This window comes from Pezoporus occidentalis, unplaced genomic scaffold (genome assembly GCF_034315485.1).
Source record: "Pezoporus occidentalis ecotype Australia unplaced genomic scaffold, CSIRO_AGI_Poc_V1 ctg115, whole genome shotgun sequence".
NCBI lineage: Eukaryota > Metazoa > Chordata > Aves > Psittaciformes > Psittacidae > Pezoporus > Pezoporus occidentalis.
In genome coordinates this window covers 1,189,963-1,212,308 of record NW_026912940.1, presented here as the reverse complement: position 1 = coordinate 1,212,308, position 22,346 = coordinate 1,189,963, and the positions used below count along the sequence as shown (strand labels likewise).

Below are 22,346 nucleotides of genomic sequence, written 5' to 3'. Positions count from 1 at the left end.
TCACAGTAGAAACTATTAAAAGTAGAACTACTAACATTGAACACATGAATTGTCTATGGCTGAATTGTATATTTTCTGTGCAATTCTATGGGCTATGTTAAAAAGACCCTGTAAGAAGGAATATATTAAAAATATTGCAGTTTAAGTCACTATTTATAAAGCTTTTAAACATGTCTGTGAAATCCTATTGGCTTCTTCTCCAGCAAATTCTTTCAAAGTCTTTTCTGTTAGGGTACAGAGCATGAGGGAAGAAGAGAACTGCTATTCCCACTTTTGCTCCCCAGGGAGCTTTGAGAAATCACTAGCACAAATAGTCCAGCCAGCTGGTTTAGCCAATTGGTGGTCAGTTTACATTTCCTCTAATAAGTGAACTTCTTGACCGTACATTTTAACTGAGTCATTAAGAGCTCCTTTTCCAAGTGTTTTGGCAAGCTAACAAGGTCTGAGACTCTGAATAGACCACAATAACTAGTAAAGAGAAGAACAGCACTACTTTTAATGCAACAGAAGAAATCAATCCAAATGGATCCAGAAATTAAAGCCGCAATGAAAATAAAGGGATGCAAATATCCACCTGCAGGATATAACAGAAACTTTTATTGGAAGGGCTGCTTCTTCCATTAAAATGCCACTTTGGATATACAACATAACAAAAGCTTTAACCATTGCTCAAGCATGTTGTGCAAACAGACATGGGAGTGAAGTATTGGAGACCTGAAAATACAAGAGACATCCTAGGTGTGCCATATGTACATATGCCTAGAGAGGATTCACTGCCGATGCTCTAGTCATTGTCACAGGATACCTTGAAATCTGTAATATACATGAAAGAGAAAGGACTCCATGCATGAATATAAAAAAGGGAACTCGATTATGGGGAACTGGAATAGCATATGTGACTCACCATTAATCACTCTCTCACAAAGCTTCAGCAATCATCATCAGCATCTCATTCAGGAATATATTGGATTTCAAAGCTTGGCTACAGCATGCAAGAAGGCTACAGGTAGAAGGTGCTATGACTGTATACTGCCTCATGTCACTTGAACTGCACAAGTCAAACACACATGCAATGGAGCCTACAGTGCTTTGTCTTCCTCCAGGAATCTAAGACCTTAATCCATGAGCCCAGCTGATACAGAACCAGGGAAAAGACCCTGGCAGCACCACCGTGCAAGACGTGCCTGGACAATGGGGCAGTTTTCTATATGCTTTGGGGGTTATGTAGAGTTGACCAGTTATACATGACTGAACACACTCATCACTGGTCTGCCTGGTTGCAGCCACAAGTTCTTTACTCAGTGTGATTTAGAAATCCTTAGGAAGGGAGAACTTCGGATCTCTGCCCATGGCAGCAACCCTTGCCAGCTGCTTTAGGAGCTGTCGCGACTGAATACGAAGACAGTGTTATGCTTGGCACTAAAGGCATTGGGGAGCTTATCAGGGGAGAGAATTGTTTTTCATATTTCATCTGAGTTTCGAATCAGTCCATGTGTCAGCATGCTTTATAACAATCTCAAAAGCACCACAAAGCCAGTGTAATTCTTGTATAAATGTTAGGGCCTTTTGGGCTTTTTTGTAAGCAAAGAATGGGTAGTGGACAAGAGCCAGTAGAGAAGAAAAATCTTCGAGAATTATACTTTGCAAATACTGGCTTTCAGGCTCAGACAGCTGTGTCCTCATTACTGTTAATAGCAAAGAGCTATGCATGTTGGGCAACATTCCCCTTTGAGTGTATACATAGCAAGCCATCTATTTATTTATTTCTGTGGTGGTGATCATTGGAAAATGCTTATAATTGCTGCTCAAATAACTGGCTTTAACTCAGATTTGGCATTCACTGTTTTATAATGACTGAGCCACATTTGCTTGCAATGTTCCAAAAATTGCCACCAGCCAACTGGGTTGCAAATCTTCCTGGATAAATGAAAACTGTGTGGATATGGGAGGTTTACTTTATTCCAATTGGCATGTGATGTGGATGTCTACTGGCAATTCTCCTTCTTTCTCTCAGTTCATGTCTCCCTGAAAAAGAGGTGTTTAATCTTAAAGGGCTTCCCCCCCAACTCTGCTTTCAACCACATTCAGTTACCTTTTATGCATAAATTAAGACAGAAACTTTCAAGATTTGTGAACTCCTGAGATAACAAGCCCTCAGAGCAGATACACTGAGCCTTTTGGGGCAGAAAGTTGTATTTTGTTTAGCCTCAAGAACTACCAGTTTTGAGCAGGCCCATGGCAGGTTCTGGATGGTTATGAAACTCCCAGGCAGGACAAGGTACTTTCAGCCTCATACGGCAAATTTCTAATACAAGTTGACTAACTTCTGGGCAGGACTTCTGGCTCCTGCCCATCACTCAATAAATCAATTGAGATAAGGGCAGATCTTCTTCCCCTGTACTGATCTTGGTGTAAAACAGATGTGTTGATCTGGATGGTCTTGACTGAACCTGCACTCTGTGAAACTCAAGATTCACTTCACTGCAAAGCTGGGAATAAAATCCTCCACTTCTGATCATTGCTTCTACTTCACTATATCAGCTTCCATCCAAAGATCTTACAACACTACAAAATCAATGTTAAACCTCAAAATCTCTGTGACAAAGAGAATATCACTTTCATTTTATGGGAGTCTAAATAAATTAAATAAATTAAAAGATAAATTAAAGGCTAGAATCAGTGTCAGACACAGGCTCCTGCACTTCAGGGACTGCAGTCTCAGTATCATTGCACAAGGCATGTTGGAGCTGACATCTGAAAGTCATCTGGCCCAAACCTCTGCTCAAAGCAGGGCTATTCAGTCAGGTTGCTCAGGGCCTTCTCCAGCTGAGGTTTGAACTTCTCCAAGGATACAACCTTTAGCCACAAACTTTATGAACTTCTGTTCCAAAGTTTACAGGTTCAAACTTAAACAGGGGAAGTTTAGATTGGATATAAGGAAGAAGTTCTTTACTGTGAGGGTGGTGAGGCACTGGAATGGGTTGTCCAAGGAACTTGTGAATGCTCCATCCTTGGCTGTGTTCAAGGCCAGGTTGGACAGAGCTTTGGGTGACATGGTTTAGTGTGAGGTGTCACTGCCCGTGGCAGGGGGGTTGGAACTAGATGATCTTAAGGTCCTTTCCAACCCCAACTATTCTATGATTCTATGATTCTGTGTTTGACCACCTTCAAGTGATAGCATTTTTTCTTATATCTAACAACAATTTCTCATGTTGCAACTTTAGTTAATTCCTGTTCACATGCACTTCTAGGAAGAATCTGGCTTTTACTTCTCTACATACTCAGACAGCTGAAGACAGAAAGCAATACAATTCCCTCACCAGTCTTACCTTCTTAAGGCAGAGAGAACCTGCTCCTCTCAACCTGTCCTTGTATGTTATGTGCTCCCACCCTGTAACCACCATAGTAGTCCTGTCCTGGATACGCCTCAGGATGCCCGTGTTTTTCTATACCAGGGAACCAGTATGACTGGAGAATTGGGTGCCCGTGAAAGCAACAAGAATCTGGGAATCTGCTGCATACTGAACTCCCTCCTGGAGGTAGCTAAGAGAAAATATTTAGAACACTTGCACATAGATATTAATTGTAAACCTTATATCAGTGCAGTTCATCACAGTGACAACGTTTTGTGAATCTCTGCTTAATTTACTAGAAATTCTTGAGATGGGAGAACTATTTCACAGGATGATGTAGAAACACAGCTAGAACCAGGACTTCCCTACTCACACATACAGGTCTGCATGTTTTTGTCCCCAGAGCTTCAAGTTAAGTCTAGCTTCTTTGCACCAGAATTCAGGAATTGCTGACTAGCGCTAAAGGCTGAACATGGGGCCAGTCATACCACCAACGTCACAGGCAGTCCCACCACCTCTCGCAGTATCCATGAAAGCTCAGAAAGACACATGCTCACATTGAGTATTCCTAAGATAAATGGTTCAATTCCAAGTCGCCTGGCTTGAAAAAAAATCTGTTTAGGTAATTAAAAAAAAAAAATCATAGAGAAATAAACAAAAAAGGCGATATTCCCAACCAGCAGGAACATTTCACATCTGTGGTTATTCCTGGAACAAACTCCTGCTCTTACTGTCCAGCAGGCACATCCCAGTGAATTTTCCATCATGTGGGCCTGCTGTAGTGAAAAACTAAATTACATTTTTCCTTTATCATAGTACTTTCCTTTATTAGCCTCTATTACTAGGGCTCTGGTCATATTCAGTCATGCAAGAGAGCAGGCATAGTTTAAAAGGCACAATCTCCAGCACAGAAGCATGCCTTGCAAATCCTTAGCATGACTGGCATTTTACCATTTGTAGTCTTTCTAACCATCTCTAATCACATACTGCAGAAAATTATTGATTCTGCATTTCCTGTCCTCCCCAGGTCAGAGGGAATGAACCACAGATGGATCATGTGTTTCCAAGACAGTTTCATATCCCAAGATTCTAGATGTCAGCTTGGCATTTGGGTGGAGAAGAACATGATGGTATTTTTGTATCTTGTAGCAGAACACATCACTTATCAGCTTCAGAATGTGCATAGCCTGTTGGGCCATTAATGGATTACTGCAAACTGCCTGATTGCATTTAGAGGTATCCTCCAGTCTTTGTAGGACACATTTATGCCACAGGACTCTGGGCTCAAATCTACACTCAGGTTTGCAAAATTGCTTGTGGAATATGAAGTAAAATTTCCACTTTTTTTCAATGAAGATCATAAGCAGTGTTGGAAGTCTTATTTGAAACCTTGTACAAAAGTCTTATTCTCTTATGCCACTTTTCAACTGTGTCTAGTGAAACACCTTGAAAATGTCAATGAACCAAATGTCATGTTGCAAACCAAAAAAAAAAAAAAAGGGATAAAATCACTGATTCCACTGAGAATTTTGTCCCAAAATGCAATGTACTACCTGAATAACATAATACAGGTTTTACAAAGCCATATCTTCAAATAGCACTGATTTAGTGGGGAGGAACACCTCCTTCCTAAAACTGGCATGCTACACGATTTTGGGATGACTGCATGAAACCAAATGATAGCCGCAAGTGCACAGTCCTGGGCTATTCCATCAGCCTGCTATTTCATCAGCTCCACTTTTGATTAAAATCATTTCAATCTGCTTCTGAATTAAAGCTCCAGATGCATTGCTTAATGCTTTGCTGGCAACAAGTGTTGTATATACTGCTCCAGTCTACCATTGAAATACATGAGTGTGATCCAAGGCTCCTCCAGCCTATGCCTAGTTTGGGATTCCCCACAGGGGTTACAATAGCTGAAAATTAGAAGCATGCTATAGCTTTCAGACCACATGTCCTCCCCCTGGGCCAATTCCTGCTCCAGGAGCAAGGAGTGGTAGTCTGGCAAACTGACTCTGCACTACTCTGAGATTCGTCTTTCAGAAAGGGGATTTCTGGCTACCCATTTAAGCTATCTCAGCTTTGCATTGTTCCACCATAGTGACAATAACTGTTATTTAATGGGTGGCAGCTCTTAACCATGCTATGAACTTTTCTCTGCAGCGTTAGATAAAGCAAGCAGTTTTCTTTTGTGCCTCAGTGCACAGTGGAAGCTGGAAATATATCAAAGGACTTGAAACTACAGCAACTTAAAGATCTTGATAACATTTATCTCACTCCCAACTTGTGCAAGGCTCTTTCTTGTTAACAATTGGTTTAGGCAGTTTTTAAATGCTCCTGCTGATATATTTTCTACTATTCCTCCACTGCAACATGCCTACTGTATTCTTTTATAACTTGATACACTGCACTGTCATAAAGGGCTTTACTGTGTTGAGTTGGGCTGCTGATGTGTAACTCCCATTCATCTTCTGGTAGCTTTATTTTCTTTGAAAAAATCTCTCATCTCATTGAAATACTAAAATGGGAAGCCAGTCAATTAGCAGATGAAGGCACCAGAGTATGGTAAACACCACATAACATCAGACAGCTCTTCTATTTTTGCGTGGCAGCTCCATCATGGGTCCAGTGTCTCAGGGACAAGACAAAGGAGCAATGCCAGCACATTACCTCTGCCTATAGAGTCTGGCAAAACATACGGACCATCTGGCTGATTTATATTGTCAAAGCAGCCAATTCATATTTTCTATATATTTTGGCTTAGCATCTTGATTGTGACATATAGCCATGGCAAATTTCAGGCTGGAACCAAGTGAAAAGAAACAAAGCTGACCCAAAAAATATAAGGGAGAGGCCAAGAAAAACGGTGACTAAAAAGTCATTGAGAACACTGCCATCTCTAGGCACTGTTGAGTGCTGCAAATACATGCAATTACTAACACAGGCCCAAGCAGAGTGCCGGTGCTATGAAGGGCATTGAAAATAAATAAGCCTTTCAGGTAAAGAGAAACACTCTATCTACCACATATTGAACTCTGCGTGTTATGCCACAGGGAGGTAGAGAAGGTGTCACTCATGCAACCAGAATCCCTGAGGGTCCCAGAAGAAAGTTACACATGGACTGTCATCCACAACAGAAACAGACATCCATAGGAAAATGAGAGAAGCCACTGAGCCAGTATGTTGGAGAAGGGTGCTCATGAAGTCAGTCAATCTTCCAGCACCATTAAGTGACTTAATTTTCTTTCAAGCCCTGTAATTGTCTAGTTGGCAGGACTGCCTTGCATGACAGCTATCCCATAAAGGAAAGCTCATGAAATCTGCTCCAGAGCAGACAGAGCTAATAGGTACATAGTGGCTTTAACTGATCTGGCACTGCTGAAATCCCTGGAGGTAAGACAGAATAAAGGCAAGGCAGCCACAAAGCCCCATATGTCAAACTGCTGTTAGCAGTGAGTCTACAGCATCATTCTGAGACTAACAGCAGGGGTGAGAGTCCTGTCCTGGCCAGCACATGCCTGCAGATATGGCAAGCTGGGCATGATTACTGCTCCTCTGAAGTGAGTCAGATATAACCTCCTGCCAACTAGCTCTTGGGGACAGCTGAAGTCTGTGTATTATTTGGCTCAGAGCCCATCACCCAATAACCTCCAGTTCAGAGACCAAGCTTAACTGAGGCCATTAAACCAACCAAAATCTAGAGTATCAATTAACCCTCTTTCACTTGCATACCCTTTCCCTCTGCAGTCTACAAAACACAAGGGAGATGGAATTCCTGGCTTCTTGCCACCTTGTATACCAAAGTGTCACACAACTGCATGAAAGAGGGAAAACTGAAACACATCATGAAATAGAGAGATCACGGTCCAGAGAGATTTTAACCTTCCTTTGTCTGGAGGTGGCCCGCACATCTAGCAAGACATGGATGTTTTTTTCTTTGATTATGCCCTATCTCTGCATACAAACCAGTTGTGCTTTGTAACGTGACACATTCTCTTTCAGTTGTTCCCCTCCATATGCCACTCTGCCTCCCTCCTGGCTCCCAGCCTCAATACAGAAGAAACTAGAAAACTTTTAATCACCACTAATAAGCAGGTGAAGACATTTCCAGATATAATCAGTTTAGCTCAAGCTAAAGTTGAAAGTATAATCAAATATTCCCCAGGTGGCCACAGGTTTTAATTATAAGGTGATCTTCTAACCAGCTGCCTATTTGTCCCTCACAATGTCTAGGAAATTCTTATCAGGGTATCAGGAGATGAGCAGGAGGAAAATATGGTAACAATCTCCTGACCATAAGCTACTTATGCTCAGTGGCTTAGACTCAAGACAGATTAATTTAAACCTAATAAATTCACTGCAAGAATTGCTCTCAGATCCTAAAATCTTCATTGAAATCAATGGGGTCCATAATGAGAGGTTTAAGGGATTTTGGTATCCAATTGACTATGTAGCTATCTACACAGGATGACTTTTGTTCAGTCAAGTACAGTTGTGGCCATACTCTAGTTCTGTTCATTTTATTTTCCCATTTCACATCATCATACATAAATACAGTCAGTCAGAGATGCTTGAAAGGCACTGACATGCAGAATGATGGATTTGAACTTACACTTTGCTATACCCAGGAGCCTGCTGGTTTTCATTCCAGTACAGCTATGCCAGTTTTCTTAATAACATGCCAGCCTTCTTGGCTTGCATGTTGTATTTCTTGGTTCAATTTTACTCATGCCTTTGTGAGCAGTAGAAACTTTACAAATAAGAGAAGCATTGCCTGTGCTTTAACCACCAGACTGTACTCCTCCCACAGTGCACTTAGCAAGGGATGAAAGAAGGAATAATCCAAGGCACAGAAGGCTCAGTTTACCTTGCTACAGACAGATACACACAGCAACCTTTCCTATCAAGCCAACTGCCCCTCCACAAATGGATTCACTTCAGTGGAAAGCAGCGTTTCCACCCTCATTCTGCTTGGTAGATTCTGCTAGGGGAGGATATGTTTATCGATGGCCAAATTTCTGTAGGAATGACCCCACCGATGGACCCTACTGTAGAGACTGAATCTTGCCTTTCCTCAGCCCTGGCCCATCCTCCATGCTGTGCAATGGTTTCCTGAGGGAGTAAAGAACTCTGAATATTTTCAGATGTATGGTTTTACCCATTAATATTTTATGGTCAATTAATTATTACCTTTATGAAGGCTTGTCAATAGATAAGACCATCAGATCAGAAGCACTGAGGCTGGATCCAGAAGAGTTATGTTTTTCTGGAGCTTTACAATGAGGGTCTATTCAATGGGACAGGGCTATGTTAAATATGCCTGTACTCTATGACAATAATGATCCTTCTTCCATTAGTCCCCTGGCATATGGTCTTCTCTCTTAATGTACATAGATTGTATTTTTCATGTATTTCTTTTACCTGACTTGTCTAGTCTCATTACATTAGATAACCAAGGGTCAACCATCTTGAACTGTGCTAAAACAGGAAATGAGTACAGTGTAAGTAGATGGTGACTGAAAAACTTTAGGATCAAATAATCATTTAAAGCTTTTGTAACACAAGTATTCCTGAAGTAGATGGGAGATACTGATTAAATTCTGTGACCACCCCTCTCCTCTGATCTATGGAGAAACATAGACAAAAGTGCCCAGTAATTTCCAATCAGTTTAGTGTTCTAGGAAAGTAAATAAGTTCCACATGACTCACTTTGAGCTTCACTGTTGTAGGCTTATTAAACCAGGCCTTTTTTCTCCTGTTTATATATTTTTATATGATTCTTGTCAGGGATTTATCTGAGCACCTATCACCTACTCATGAAATTACACGTGGTACAATCCTGAAAATTAATTACTATTTCAGTTTACACAGAAAGACCTGAAAAGCCAAAATACCCAGCACATTTATCTATTACGAAGTCAAGAGCTGACTGCAAAATCCTCCAACCCAAGCCTCAGCCACCAACTACAGCTTCTTCTTGAAATGCTTCAGAAGCAACTTTCCTGTTGCTATGGCAGCATGAAGTCTGAATTTATATTTCCCCATACAAAACCTGAAAGGAAAACCGTCTTATAAATAAAGGCTACATATCATGGCCCTTAATTTAAACAGGAGTTGTTATCCATTACATATCCTTTCAGGACACTGCACTCAACCACTTTCAGAACCTATTCTCATGCAATCTTTCTTTTTTTTTTGTGTTTCCTAGTTAATTTGGATATGATGGCAGTGCTGCCCTAACATGAACCATGCATAGCCTTCAGGAACTGGCCCTCTGGAATAGCAGAAGAGATTGTATCACAGACCAAAAGGACACAGAGCTGAACCAAATGGGGTTTAAAAAGGCAATGGTAGGAATGGATTACATTTGCTTCTCCTTTACAAATCCCCTTCTAGGGCATAATCTCCCTGCTGCATTTCCCTCTTTTTCTTTCTCCTGTTTCTATATGCTCGGAGAGGTCACTAGAAAAGTCACTGTTAGGAGGCAACCTGACTTAGTAGGTAAGCCATTGAATAAGGAATTCCGTGCTCTACCCCCAGCATAGCCATGGGCCTGCCACAAGACCTGTGCACCTCCTTTCAGTTCCCTGTATCTTCATTTCCCTCCCCTCTCCCAAGACATGCACACACACACATCTGGTTCTTTCATTTTGCTTGAAAACTCATCTAGGCATAGCCTGTTCTTAATGAGGTTGTGCACAGAGCAGGTCAGTATAATTGCACACTTGGATGTGGGTTTTAGGTATGCTTGCAATATAAATGATAATGATCTAAAACCCATCTGTGCAAAGGTAATGTTTTGAAGGAAGGAGTTTTGCTCCATGAACGTAGGAATGGGGACTTGTAGGTAGGGAATGTAGGAGGTCCTGGCAGTCTTTGTGAAGTGAGGAAAGCTGAAGCAATGACTGCTCCACAGATGAGGTGACTGCTCCACAGAGGAGGCCTTGAAAAACAATTCTCTCTTGGAAAAAACATCTTTCCATTTCCCTCTGGTTTCGTGCTTCTTCCTTTCAGCTTTTGTTTTTAAAATAATGATGCCTTTTTTTTTCTTTTTTTTTTCTTTTTTTTTTTTTTTTTTGTAATTAACTCCTCAGGCCTCCTCCCTTCCTTCTGTCTCTAGGTCATACTCATCTTCCCTTATGCTTGCATCTTTCCTAACGTCTACTTCTCTGCAGTAGTCTGAGAGAAGACTGCAGCCTGCTTTCTCCAATCCCTCCATTCAACTCTCTTAGATGCCTCCCCACCTCCATCAACTCCCCACATTGTGCACATGCATTAATAGGAGAGAAAGTGAAAATAGGAGCCCACCCATTACAGTTCTTTCCACAATGTCCAGAAGGATCTGTGTTTGAGGCATGTTTTAAAAATCTTTGTAAAACAGGAAACAGCAAGGTGGAGTGAAGGGAAATTGGAAAGAGCTCTCAGCTTATGAATGTATAATGCAAGAACATGGGCCCTCGCTCCAGTTTAATCCTGCCAATAGTTACTAGACTGAGTTCCTTGAACAAAAAGTCATTATTATGACTAACCATTCTGTATTTATAGAGACGCAGCGTTAGAAGACAAACAGTTCAAGAAGTGCTCTTGTGCTAGATGTTCTTTGCCTTTTCCTGTATATGGTCTTTTACTCCAGTGTTAATTGTCTTATACATCATTCCTAACCTGTGCTGTTGAAAACACAATACATGCAAAAACACATACAAAACACATACAAAAGATAAAGCATTCAGCAACTCTAGAGGTAAAAATGCCTTGTAGCAGGAATTAAACCCACAGAAGATTTAAAAAGTAATTATTAAAATATTCCTCTAGCAACAAATGACTACAGCTACTTCTGCACCAAGCAGAGGACACTGGAATGGGCAAAGTTCTCACTGAGAGGTGTCACTTGTGCCAGGAAAGGTTTTGTTTTCACATGGGACAAGATCTGGAGATAAAGGAGTGGTGAACATGATGGCGAACCTTCCAGGGCAGAAAGGATGAGGTAAAAAAGCTTGAAAGGGAGAAGAATGGCTTAAATGTCTTTTTTCTTTTTGCCATGTTGGAAATACCAGCCCAAGAGGGGGAATGTCATGTGAACCACCAGGGATGCCCATTCCTCTAAGAGCCAGGGAATGCGAAGCCTTGGCAGGCAGGCCAGATGCCAGGCTGTGACAGAGCAACCCTCTCACAGCCTTTCTACCTCTAGCAAAGAGGGGATAAAAACAAAAGAAAACAATACAAAAAAGAGAAACAAAACTCACACACACACAAAACCCAAACCCAAACAACGGAAAAGAGCCTGTTGAATCTCACAGCTTTCAGATTAATTTTTAACCCTGTTTCACTTTGGAAGTCTTTTGAACAATCTAGCTCTTCAGAGCTCAGAGAAGGTTCCTGTGTTTAATAAGCTGTTTTGACTGGAATGCAAAGAAAAAGTAAAGATTTCTGCTGGCCTAGCAACAGAAGATGTAGCCCAGACCTATAACCCCATATCTGACTAGACAAAAATGTGTGCTCTGTTAAAAAATGGAAATTTCTCAGAAACATTGGCATTAGAATAGCTTTGGTTCCCCTGACGTCAATAGCAAAAAGTCTCATCATCTCTGATGGAAATACCTGTCACTGATTTTATTTGGAAAGAAGGTGTTGCAAGGCAGGTGCCAGAACACCACGTAACAAACCTGTGAGTTATATAGTGGCTCAGCTACTGGGCAAAATAGCTTCCAGTTTACTCTTTTCAACCATTCCACCACAAATTAACCCTCAAAGTGCTTCATATCCTAAGAGCTTGTGAATTCTGACAAGCGGGGAAGCACAGAGCAGCTGAAATATCATTAACATGAGCAATGCTTATAATCAGCTTATAATAGGATAGACCAATAATTCATGTGATTCAGACTTTCTTGAAAGACCTGGACAAAAATCCTGAGGATCCTGACAAGGTTCCTTGCTGTCTTATCTCCAGGACTTCAAGAATGAAAGAGCACAACACCCTGTTAACTGCACCAGAAGTTCTGGAAACAGGGGATCAGGCCTTTCTACCACCACTGCAGTGAGATACCTTCCTTCATGTCCACACTTTCCATCCTAGTGCACACTAGGTACAAAAATAAATCCTGCACCAAGACATGTCTCTCGAGGGTTTCACTGAATGAAAAATTAAATCTAACCCCAGCAGAGACCCCTTCCCTCTGACAGGTCTTGTTTTCTTTAAGTTTTGTTTTTCTTCCTTTAACATAAATATGATCCATCATCTGGCCAAATTCAAACCTGATGCAGACTTTCTAAAACTGCTCCCAGCTAACTGCGGCACTCAAACAGCAGCCTGTCTATGCCCATCTATTCTCGTTAATGTCTCTATTCACCAGACTTTCCCTTACAATTAAATTCCCATATTTGAAAGTTAAAGTGACAGAAGTGAACAGCCCTGACTGAAGAAAGCATTAAACATCGCATTTCTGCCAGCATGAACAGGAACATATATTCCTTCGCAGGCTGGCAGGTCCACTGTCAAAGTTCCCAAAATCCACCTGTTTTGATTAGCAGGGCTTGCATGCGACATGCCAGAGACAACAGAGGGGTTTCATTTCCACTTTGATTTCAGCACTTCTTTTCCACTAACTGCCCCATTTCCTGATTCATCTACATCAAAATTAGCAAATTGAAAACGCTCCCAGAAATGTACAAACCAGTAGATATATAAGTGAGGTTGATCAATTTGCTAAAATGAGAAGGACTACTTCAATTTTCAAATGACTGAAGAGCATACATGCTTATTTTAACAGCAAACCTACCAGTTATCACAGGACTTCAAAACTCCTCATAAAAAATCCCCAGACAGATTGGTTTTGGTTTTTTTGTTTGTTTTGTTTTAGGTTGTTTGTTGCTTTTTTTTTCCGGTAGGTATTACTACTAGTGCTGGTTAGAAAATACTTTTTTTCCCACCTTGAAATGTAACGAAGGCAATGATTCAAATACAGAAAAATGCCCTGAAGTCTGTGAATTTAAATCTCCCATGAAGCATCATGGTCTCCTCACTAGAAAGCAAACAAAGTACATCATCTGAAACCACGTCCTGCCAGAAATTTCAAACAATAGGGCAGAATTAGCCCAAAAGACAAGTCAGTTTTAGCTCTTGTATCGTTCTGCAGCAGCATTCAATAAAGAAGCGTTCTGAGTTAAATGCAGTTCTTAGTCTAAAGACAGGCAATGTTCTCTATTGAAAGGTTGTATCTTCTGTGTTTTGGGCAATTTTTATTGTCAAAGACCAGTCCTGTTTCAAAACAGATTTTGATAAAAGCCTTCAGACAATTAGCTACATGAGATAACAGATAAAAAACTTTACTATTAGGACAACTGAGACACAGAAGTAAGTGGTGGTAGTGGCTATAGGTTCACTTTGTGGTAGACCCGTGGGCTATATCTCTAGCACTTACCCTGAGCAGCCACCAGTGATCACTGATCCTGAGCTCTTGATTTCAGATTTGGCATCAAAATAAATATTTTGGCTAGTGGGATTTATTTTGTTTGGTTAAGAAGTTTTCTGTCTGCTCCTTCATACCATGGCATTATCAAATGAAGCAAACCAAAGGGGTATAATCTAAATCTTCCTTAAATTCGAGTAACACAGAAGCAGCTTATATTTAAGTTAAGTACAAAAGGGAGTAAGTGGAATCAGAACCCAGCAAAAGATGCAAAAGTAGAAAAACTACCAACACAAGAAATTTTTCATAGGCTTATTTGTTTTTTTTTTATTTGAGAATGGGGAACGTGAATGTGCTAAGACAAAGTCAGTGCTCTGCTGGAGCAGTGATCCTTTCCCCTTGTGTTGTTTGATGCAGTGCCTTCAACAGGGAGTTCCAGTCTCAGCTGAAGTCTATAGTCATTAAGGCAATGGTAATGCTAACAGTTGTGTACCACCCTCTAGATATGAAACATATGTGCTCCAAGGGGATTATAGTCTCAGCAAAGAACGCAAAGCATGAGAGGAAACCACTCTTATTTATACCATTTAAAGGAGGAAGACTGATGTCCAGACATATGAGCTATCACATATGGCCAACAACTTAATCAAGGTTTTTTCAGTCCCCATCTAACACTTTAAATGGACAGCCACCTTCTCTCTCAAGGACAGAATCATAAGAATAAAAGGCATGCCTTTGATGCACTGACAAATCCCCTGCCATCAATCGGTTGTTTATCTCATAAAAACATTACTTCTCTCATGAAAGTGGGTTTCCTGATTAAATAATAAGACTGATTAAATAATAAAATCTTATCTTGGCTTGCATCAAGTAATGACTATATGAAACGTACAGCTCACATCCTTTAAAAAAAGTGTAGCTGAACTTCAAAACACTGGGCTTGAGTGATTCAATTACTAAAGGACAATTGTTTCTGCAATGTCAGACAAGCTTTAATATAAGTAAAAGCATAGAACAAATGTTTCCACTACTTACCAGCACACTGATTGTTTTCATCCAACTGGTAACCAAATCGACAGATCAGAGGTCTTGTAACAGTAGGGTAGTTAGGAACAGGGCCTGGTGCTGGGGGCGGTGGATAAATATTTGAATAAGGGTTCAGATATGGTGATCGATACACTGGGTTTGTTCGGGGTACACATAAATAGCCACCATTCTGGTTGACACACACCATATCTCCTCTGCAGGCCTCAGGAATAGTTCGACATTCATCAATATCTGGATTGAAATTGCAAAAGTGAAATGAGTGATTGCTTCTTCATAGGACCTATCAAAAAATAGTTAACATTTTTCTCAAGACTTTGCTAAAAAATTTGATACTCTCTTTGAATGGAAAAGCTAATCCTTCCTTGTGGAGCCTCACTTTGAAGTCAGATCATACTAAACCAAGAAACATCCCATATATTCAACATATCCTATATCCTACTTGCTTTACTTCACTTAGTAGAGGGGAGGAGAGGAAAGCCTGCTTTGTTATTCTGTATATGTTCAGTTTAAGCACTGATTTACACATGACTACAGCATGCTACCACCTGTTTCTGCTAAAGGGTCTGTCCAAACCACAACATGCAGATCAGGATTTCAAACACTGGTGGTTTGGTTTGCCCAGCTGTGAAACTTGGATTCTGATTTGGAACTCCTGAGCTTCCTCCCACAGAAGAAGTTAGGGATGTTCAGATCTGGCAACATGGTTCAGACCTCCTTCTTGCTATGATTGAGATCATCACTGAATTAAATTTAGAAAGATAGAAATCAAGCTGAGAAATCAAGATAGAAATCAAGTCAAGCTGAGCATTTGCCTGGTTCTTGGGGCACAGAAGCAGTAGGCTGCTATGGCAGGGCAAGCAGTCTTTTTCTGTTTTTTTCCTTATTGCTTGAGTGACTTTAATACATGCAGAAAATGCTGCCCTGGAAAATGAATGCCATTGATAAAAAGATGCTATAGGTCAAAGTGTGTGTTTCCCTACATTGCCTTAACAATTTACTTGGAGTTTCAACGCTGAGAAGTGGTAGACTCTCTGAGCCACCAAGTGGAGGCTTCCAACAAAGCCAGTAAATACTGACTGAAGGAGAAAGAGTGAATGACCCTTGTCACTGGGCAACTAGAGTGAGCTCTCATCAAAATGCAACACTGTTATTTGAGAATCACTGACAGCCTATTAGTATCTCAACAATGTTGCTATATACTTGTGCTATGTAAACACATATTTTTATATATATGTATATATTTATATATACAGATACACAAACACACATATTTGTCAAACAGCAAGAACTTTCAACTAAAATGTACTAGCAGCAGCACAATGTAAACTCAGTCAATTCAGGATTTCTGAACTCCGTTTAAATGTATGGATTTAATTAAAGTCCTACCTAAGCATTGCCCAGAGGCACGGTCCAGGTCAAACCCATTAGTGCATTGTTGCTAAAATAAGAAAACAAAGGACAGTCAGTGACTGTAAAATGAGAGAGTTGCAGAATCAAATGCTCATCTGGATTATTACGTTTAGCACAATTGTCCAGCACTTTACAGTACACCAAAATGAAGTCCCTACCCCAAAGGACAACCAGCAAGGCATGAACCTGAGGTCTCAGAACATATGCTAGCCCCTGAACAGTTGTAACAAAATAATAAAATAAAACTAAGGCTTTTCATTTATACCAAGCCTTTTGAATTTGAGAGAATAAATCTTTAGATGACACATGTTCTAGGCATGCAACGTTACTGGAAGCTTTGCTCCTTCCTATCCTGTGGTGCTGGTCTTTATCAGGGCTGAAACTTTGAGTATTCAGCACCTCATCAATAGTCATCAGCATTTCTAAGCCAATCCTAGTGAAGACTAGTATCAAAGCCCATTAAAACGATTCCCTGCTCTCCCTAGGTTTTGACTGTGTCTTCAGCTACACAACAATCAGTTGACACAAGCACAGGAGCCTGACAGTTAATAGGTTATACTAAGGAATGTAAGCATGAGATACCCAAAAACCAGGAACCATTGAAGTGACCAGGGGATGGAGTGTGTTCAAGATTCTTCCTTTTTTTGCAGTTGCTAAATGATAAAACCACTTAGTTTTAGACTTTGTGGAAGAAATCAGTGGAAGAGTAAAGTATTTGGTTCATGTTTGGCAAAGTTGTAGGTGGGAGACAAGGGGTTAGAGGGATAAGTCAGTGGAAGCAGACCACTGCAGGAACTAGGGAGGGAACATGAAGTGAAACACATGGTACTGCTTGGAGTGCACCTGCCACTTGCACATACGAATACACAAACCCACTGTTAGAAGTGTCAAACAAGCATGAAGGAATTCAGTCCTCATTTATTTTGGCATTCTGAAATGTTTTGGCATCATGTTGTGGAAAGCCTCACGTTTTAAAGAATGTATGTAATCTACCTTTTGTTCTCTTTTCTGTGCTGTGCCGCATACACTACACCTAGGTTAGGATGAAAAGTTAAGATACTTTTTAACACAACTATTTTCTTTTGGACAGTAAGTGATGATTCAGCACTGAATCTGCTGTAGAACTGGTTTCAACAACTTTCTAGAACTTTATTCTAGAAAAGGATCCAATACTGTCAAAATGACCAGTTTCAGTATCTTCAGAAAGAAGTCACTGATACAATTTTGGTTTCAAGTTGCTTTCTGCTTAGACTTCAAAAATCAATTTATGGTACAGGATGTTTTTATAAAAATCACAATGGAAACGTTTTTCAAATTATAAAAACAAACCCTTAAAGACATCTCAAAAATTCCCCAGGGGCATGAAAAGCATTTCCCATACAGACATGTTCACAAAAGTATCCATAAGCATGCCATGTGCAGGAAATTTTCAATGTAAGAGAAAAAAAAGAAAACCAAACAGCTACATTTCAGAGACTTTTGGCAAAGGTATTTAGAAACACAGCTCTTGACACTGAGTATATCTGGATTATCAACTAGGAATCCAAACTTAACATGCCTTTGGGAACTGTTTCTCCTGATTTAAAGTCCACATGGAACCCAAGAACACAAAGAACTAATGCTTCTGCTATTTCAGGAACTGGACTGCTTTACTTCCATCCACCCTCAAAAGCCCTGCCTCTTGAACAAAAATGGTATCAGGCATAAATTAAAATGAAAACTAGGATACAGTCATTCAGGATCACAGTCCAAAAGTAAACAGTCTTAAAACAAGATCCTGCTGTAGACAGAAAATACCTATTTATATGAATAAGTTTTCCAAGAGTGGATGTTCCCACCACAGAACTGAGCTGTCCCTGGTCTCATGGGATGGCTTTTCTCATTTCCTTTTCCAGAAGCATTCAGGTAACAGGCAGAATCAGGTTTTCCAGTGAGTTCCAGGTTTCTACAGGGATATCTTGCTGAGCTGGCAATGTTGAGTCAATAAGCTCAGTCCATGTTCAACTCCAGAATATCGCTGGCTCCAAGTTCTCCCCTCTAAACCCTTAGACCACACAGCTTCCTTTTCATGTAAACCCCAGACCACAAAGATTCCTATTCACCTGCTAGCCAGTTAAGCCTCATGCCATACAGCACTTCAGTACAAAACAGCACATAGATCTCTGTGTATACCTCTCACCTGTGCTTTTCCAGGTCTTGAAAGGCAGATGGCCAGTGTGAAAGCAGTCAGTATCCTGTAATGTGCATAGAAAATAGGCTGAAAACCTTCTAATATCCAGGTTCATTATGTAGAATCAAATACGCATGAGCAAATTAATTTCTAGTGACATTTCAGTATATTCCACAGCATTTTGCTAACATAAATTTGGCCTCAAGAGAGGAGTAATACAACTGTGGGCCACACTTGGATCTCAGAGTTACTAATATACTATGGTTTTGTGCAACTAGGATTAAAATCAGATTGTACATGCCTATTAACTAACCTATATTTGTATGACACCCCATGCAACAACTGTTTAACGAACAAGTGTGCAATATTGCAATATTCAGTGAGCATTTTTGCCCCTCTCTGACACCTTCCTTTTGAGAATATAAAAGCTTTTCTTGCACATTATGCACATTGTACAGACGGGTAAACCAGAGCACAGGCCCTGCCTAAACTCACAGTTGCAACGCATTGGCAAGACTGCAGACATGTCATGCAGGAGGTCCTGAATCCAAGCCAGTTGCTCTAACCGCTAAACCGCATTTCATCCCCAGGAGACTATATCTGAGATTAATCCATTTTCTTAGGGCCAGATTCTGTCCCTTTATTCAATCTTGAGCAATACGTCGCTCTGTAAGCAGACAGACCGTGCCAGCTCATCAGCTACTAGAAGCTGCTATCTTCAGTGAAGCCTTCCACAGTTATATCATCTTAGCATCTAGTGGGACCTACTGGGTCTCTTCACTGCAACTGAAAGAAGGGGATCCCTTTATAACAGAGCTCTGAGGCTATTTTTGGAACTCCTTACCTAGAGCATAAAAATTCTGGTCAACTAAGCTCTTACCTCCAAGTATTTACCAGGAGACTGAAACCCATGAAAGGATAATAAGAAATTATTTTTTCTGTGTACTATGGATTTCAGTGTTTCGCCACTGCCTCATACAAAACTTCTTCTCAATACAATTAGACCCACATCTTGCTTATCTTGGATTCTAGTTCTGAATGGCAATTGTATACAATATGTTCCCACAAAACTAGCACAGGAAGCAAGGGATATTTTAGGTAGCCTTAGCTCTGCTACCCAAGCAAGCTGCCAACTTTCTCTCAGAGTTGTCTCTGATTTCCAGTGCAAACTGAGCTCTTGAACAAGACCTATAAATGCATCAGACAAAACCACACACAAGCAGTGACAGACACATTTGAACAAATTTGTTTTAAATGAGAAGACAGGCACAAGCTCTGAAAAGTAAACATAAACCCTAAAATGGTTGTCCGTAGTGCTACGAAGACAGAATGTGCTTGCTGGCAGCTTTTGAGTGACAAGAAAAGGCAAATTCTGCACAGACTTTTCCTTGGAGTAGGATGGAAAGCATTCAAAGTACAACGTTACTCATTTAGGATTGCACTTCATTTACTGATTCCTCAAATCTTTTTTAAGAGATTTTAAAGCATGCACCATTACAAAGACTGTACTCACTTTGCATATAGCAAGAACAGCACTAAAAGGAAATAAACCAGGTTTTAGCTGAATGTTAACACCTAGCAACTGAGCTACACTCTACATTATTACAGAGTACTGCACACTAACAAAATCCCCTATAAAACTGGTCAGACAAAACACATACATTTCTAGACAGTCTTAGTTTCCATTGTTACAAGATAATATATTCTTTTCTCTTGGTGGGGGGTGACCTTACCGCCTCTTATGTGTTCTGCCTCCAACCATCATCTCAATTTGCTCATTACTTTAGATCTCAAATCCCCTCAAGAATTATTAAGACATGCACAGCACAACCTATCAACACTACATGCAGCTGGTCACAGGAGCTTGCCCAGCAGGCAAAATATTTTAAACTAGTGGTTAAGTTCTGCAATAGTAACTAATTAGCTTCAAATCAATCACTGTAGCCAGTGGGATCATTTGCTGCCGCAATTCAGCACTCCTGCGGATGCTGGGGTTCCTAAAGCGCAGGGTATACGCACAGATTAAGAAGAAACTTGTCAGAGACAGCACAGATTTAATAACAGACAGATCGTCTTTCGCCACCTCTGACCACTGAGATCCCGTCTCTTTGCAAATGGCTTTAGCAAGTGGATTGGCATACCGAATCCCTGCCACAGCTTTTTTCCACAAGCAGGTTTCCCTTCAGTAAGCAAAGAAGTTGCATGCATACCACTTACCTTTTTAATCCTTGCATGTCCAAAACTGTTAGGGAAAGGTGGAAAAAAAACAGAGTCTGTGCTGATGAATAACTAAAAAGTTTTTCCAAACATTACCCTCTGCTAGCACTTCAGTTCGTCGGTCATTTATAGTCCAAAGAATGAAATAGCAAGTAATGGAATGGAGAAGATCAGGAGCCGTCTGTACCTCCTCAGACACTGGAGAGAATACAGAGAAAGCACCTGGTTTTGCTTAGTTCTCTTCTGTAATTCAGCATTAAACCAATTGGAGGAGGAATGTTAAAAATGAACACTTCATTTTCTAAGTATGTTAAACAATGCAAATGGGGGCCTCAGCCTGGGACAGCTGGTTTAGATTACAAAGCTCACCAACTGGCTAGACTCCTCACAACAACCTCGAGGAGCCTGCCAGGATGAAACACTAACAGCTTGAAGGAAAGCCTCTCCCGCTGCAAACTTCACAGTTAAATGTGCCTCAGAGCAGAGAGCACCGTTATTGGACAGAAACCCTTATCAAGGGACTGGAGAAGGGAAGGGATTGTTTTCCTTGCTTTGAGAACAAAAAAAAAAGTCAGGCTTTTTGGAGGCCCTCTAGCTGGTGTCTCGGACAATGAATATGCAACACTCACTGCTTCGTGCCAATGGCATACTGATGAAAGGTCTGACCCTCTGGGAGGTGAATAGCTTGAATTCATGACGCTTGCAGCTACAGGAACTATATTGCTTGGGGATTATCTGAAAACAGGAATAAACAAATTAAAAGTTCAAAGGAAAACAAATGGTTTGTCTGCAAACACTGACCCCATGCTTAAGGGAGCAGCTTGTAAAATGAAGTATTTCTCAGGAAAGACAAATCTTGCAGATCTCCAGTTAAAACTGTAGAGGAAGGAAATAAAGTACTTTGTCAGGTGTTTTGCAGTGTTGCCACAAGCAGACCTTTAACATGTCAAGCAGAACATTTATGAGATGTGAGAGGTAAGCAATCAGATGCTGCAGGTCTATGCTAGATCCAAAGATGAACACTGAAACTGAATACAGACACAGATATTAAATGACTACTTCAAAATTCTGTTGAGTTTTCCATTTGAGGAAATCCTTTATTCCTAACGAACGTGAGATGCCCAACCAGACAAAAATCTGTCATCCCTCTCTATAGCAGATTCAGAAACAGAGTTGTTACAACAGATATTCATAAAACTGGCCTCTAAGCATGGATACCCAGGGGAAGATACAAAGGCTGAGGTGCTCCAGGGTTGCCGAGTCATATCGATGCTGATGGGAAGTGCAACAGCTCTGTACCTTGTTAACTGCCTGCAACTGTCCAAAATGACAGCATCAGACACTCAGTGCCATTTCTGAAAGTTTGTCTCTCAATGGCTTCTTTGCCTCACCTGTATCGTATGGAAAATTACACACCCTCCTAGAATTATTCAAAGAGAACCAATACACTTGCAGATGAATAAAAATCAATTTTAAATAGACTTCCCCAGAGCTTAACAAAAACTCACAGAAGGGACTTCTGAAGAAGGTCACTGGGCATGTTGTGAGAGGAAAGTTTTGTCATGGGTGAGAAAGCAGACAAGAAATACATAGCAAATTTTCATTGTGGCAGAAGGCTAACAGAGAGTGTTCTCATTACTCCATAACTCCAGTGTTTCTCAATACACTCAGTGATCTGGAGAGCTAACAAGCCGAAAAGTAGCAGGGCTTGCTCTGTATTAGGTGTGTGAAGATAACTGAAAC

General features: G+C 40.6%; 1 protein-coding gene across 2 annotated transcripts in view; it reads right to left on the bottom strand.

Annotated features, from left to right (window-relative positions):
• Positions 1-21,112, bottom strand: part of FBLN5 (fibulin 5) — a 50,101-nt gene extending 28,989 nt beyond the window's left edge. The window contains exons 1-4 of one of the 2 annotated variants that reach the window (XM_062637795.1): positions 20,604-21,112; positions 18,396-18,450; positions 16,193-16,244; positions 14,795-15,037 (exon numbers count right to left, since the gene is read on the bottom strand). In XM_062637795.1, the coding sequence (XP_062493779.1) occupies positions 14,795-15,037; positions 16,193-16,244; positions 18,396-18,450; positions 20,604-20,620 (367 nt within the window). In that variant the 5' untranslated portion in view covers positions 20,621-21,112. The remainder of the gene's footprint in view (positions 1-14,794; positions 15,038-16,192; positions 16,245-18,395; positions 18,451-20,603) is intronic. The other variant, XM_062637805.1, reaches the window with a different exon arrangement.
• Between the last annotated feature and the right edge of the window lie 1,234 nt (positions 21,113-22,346).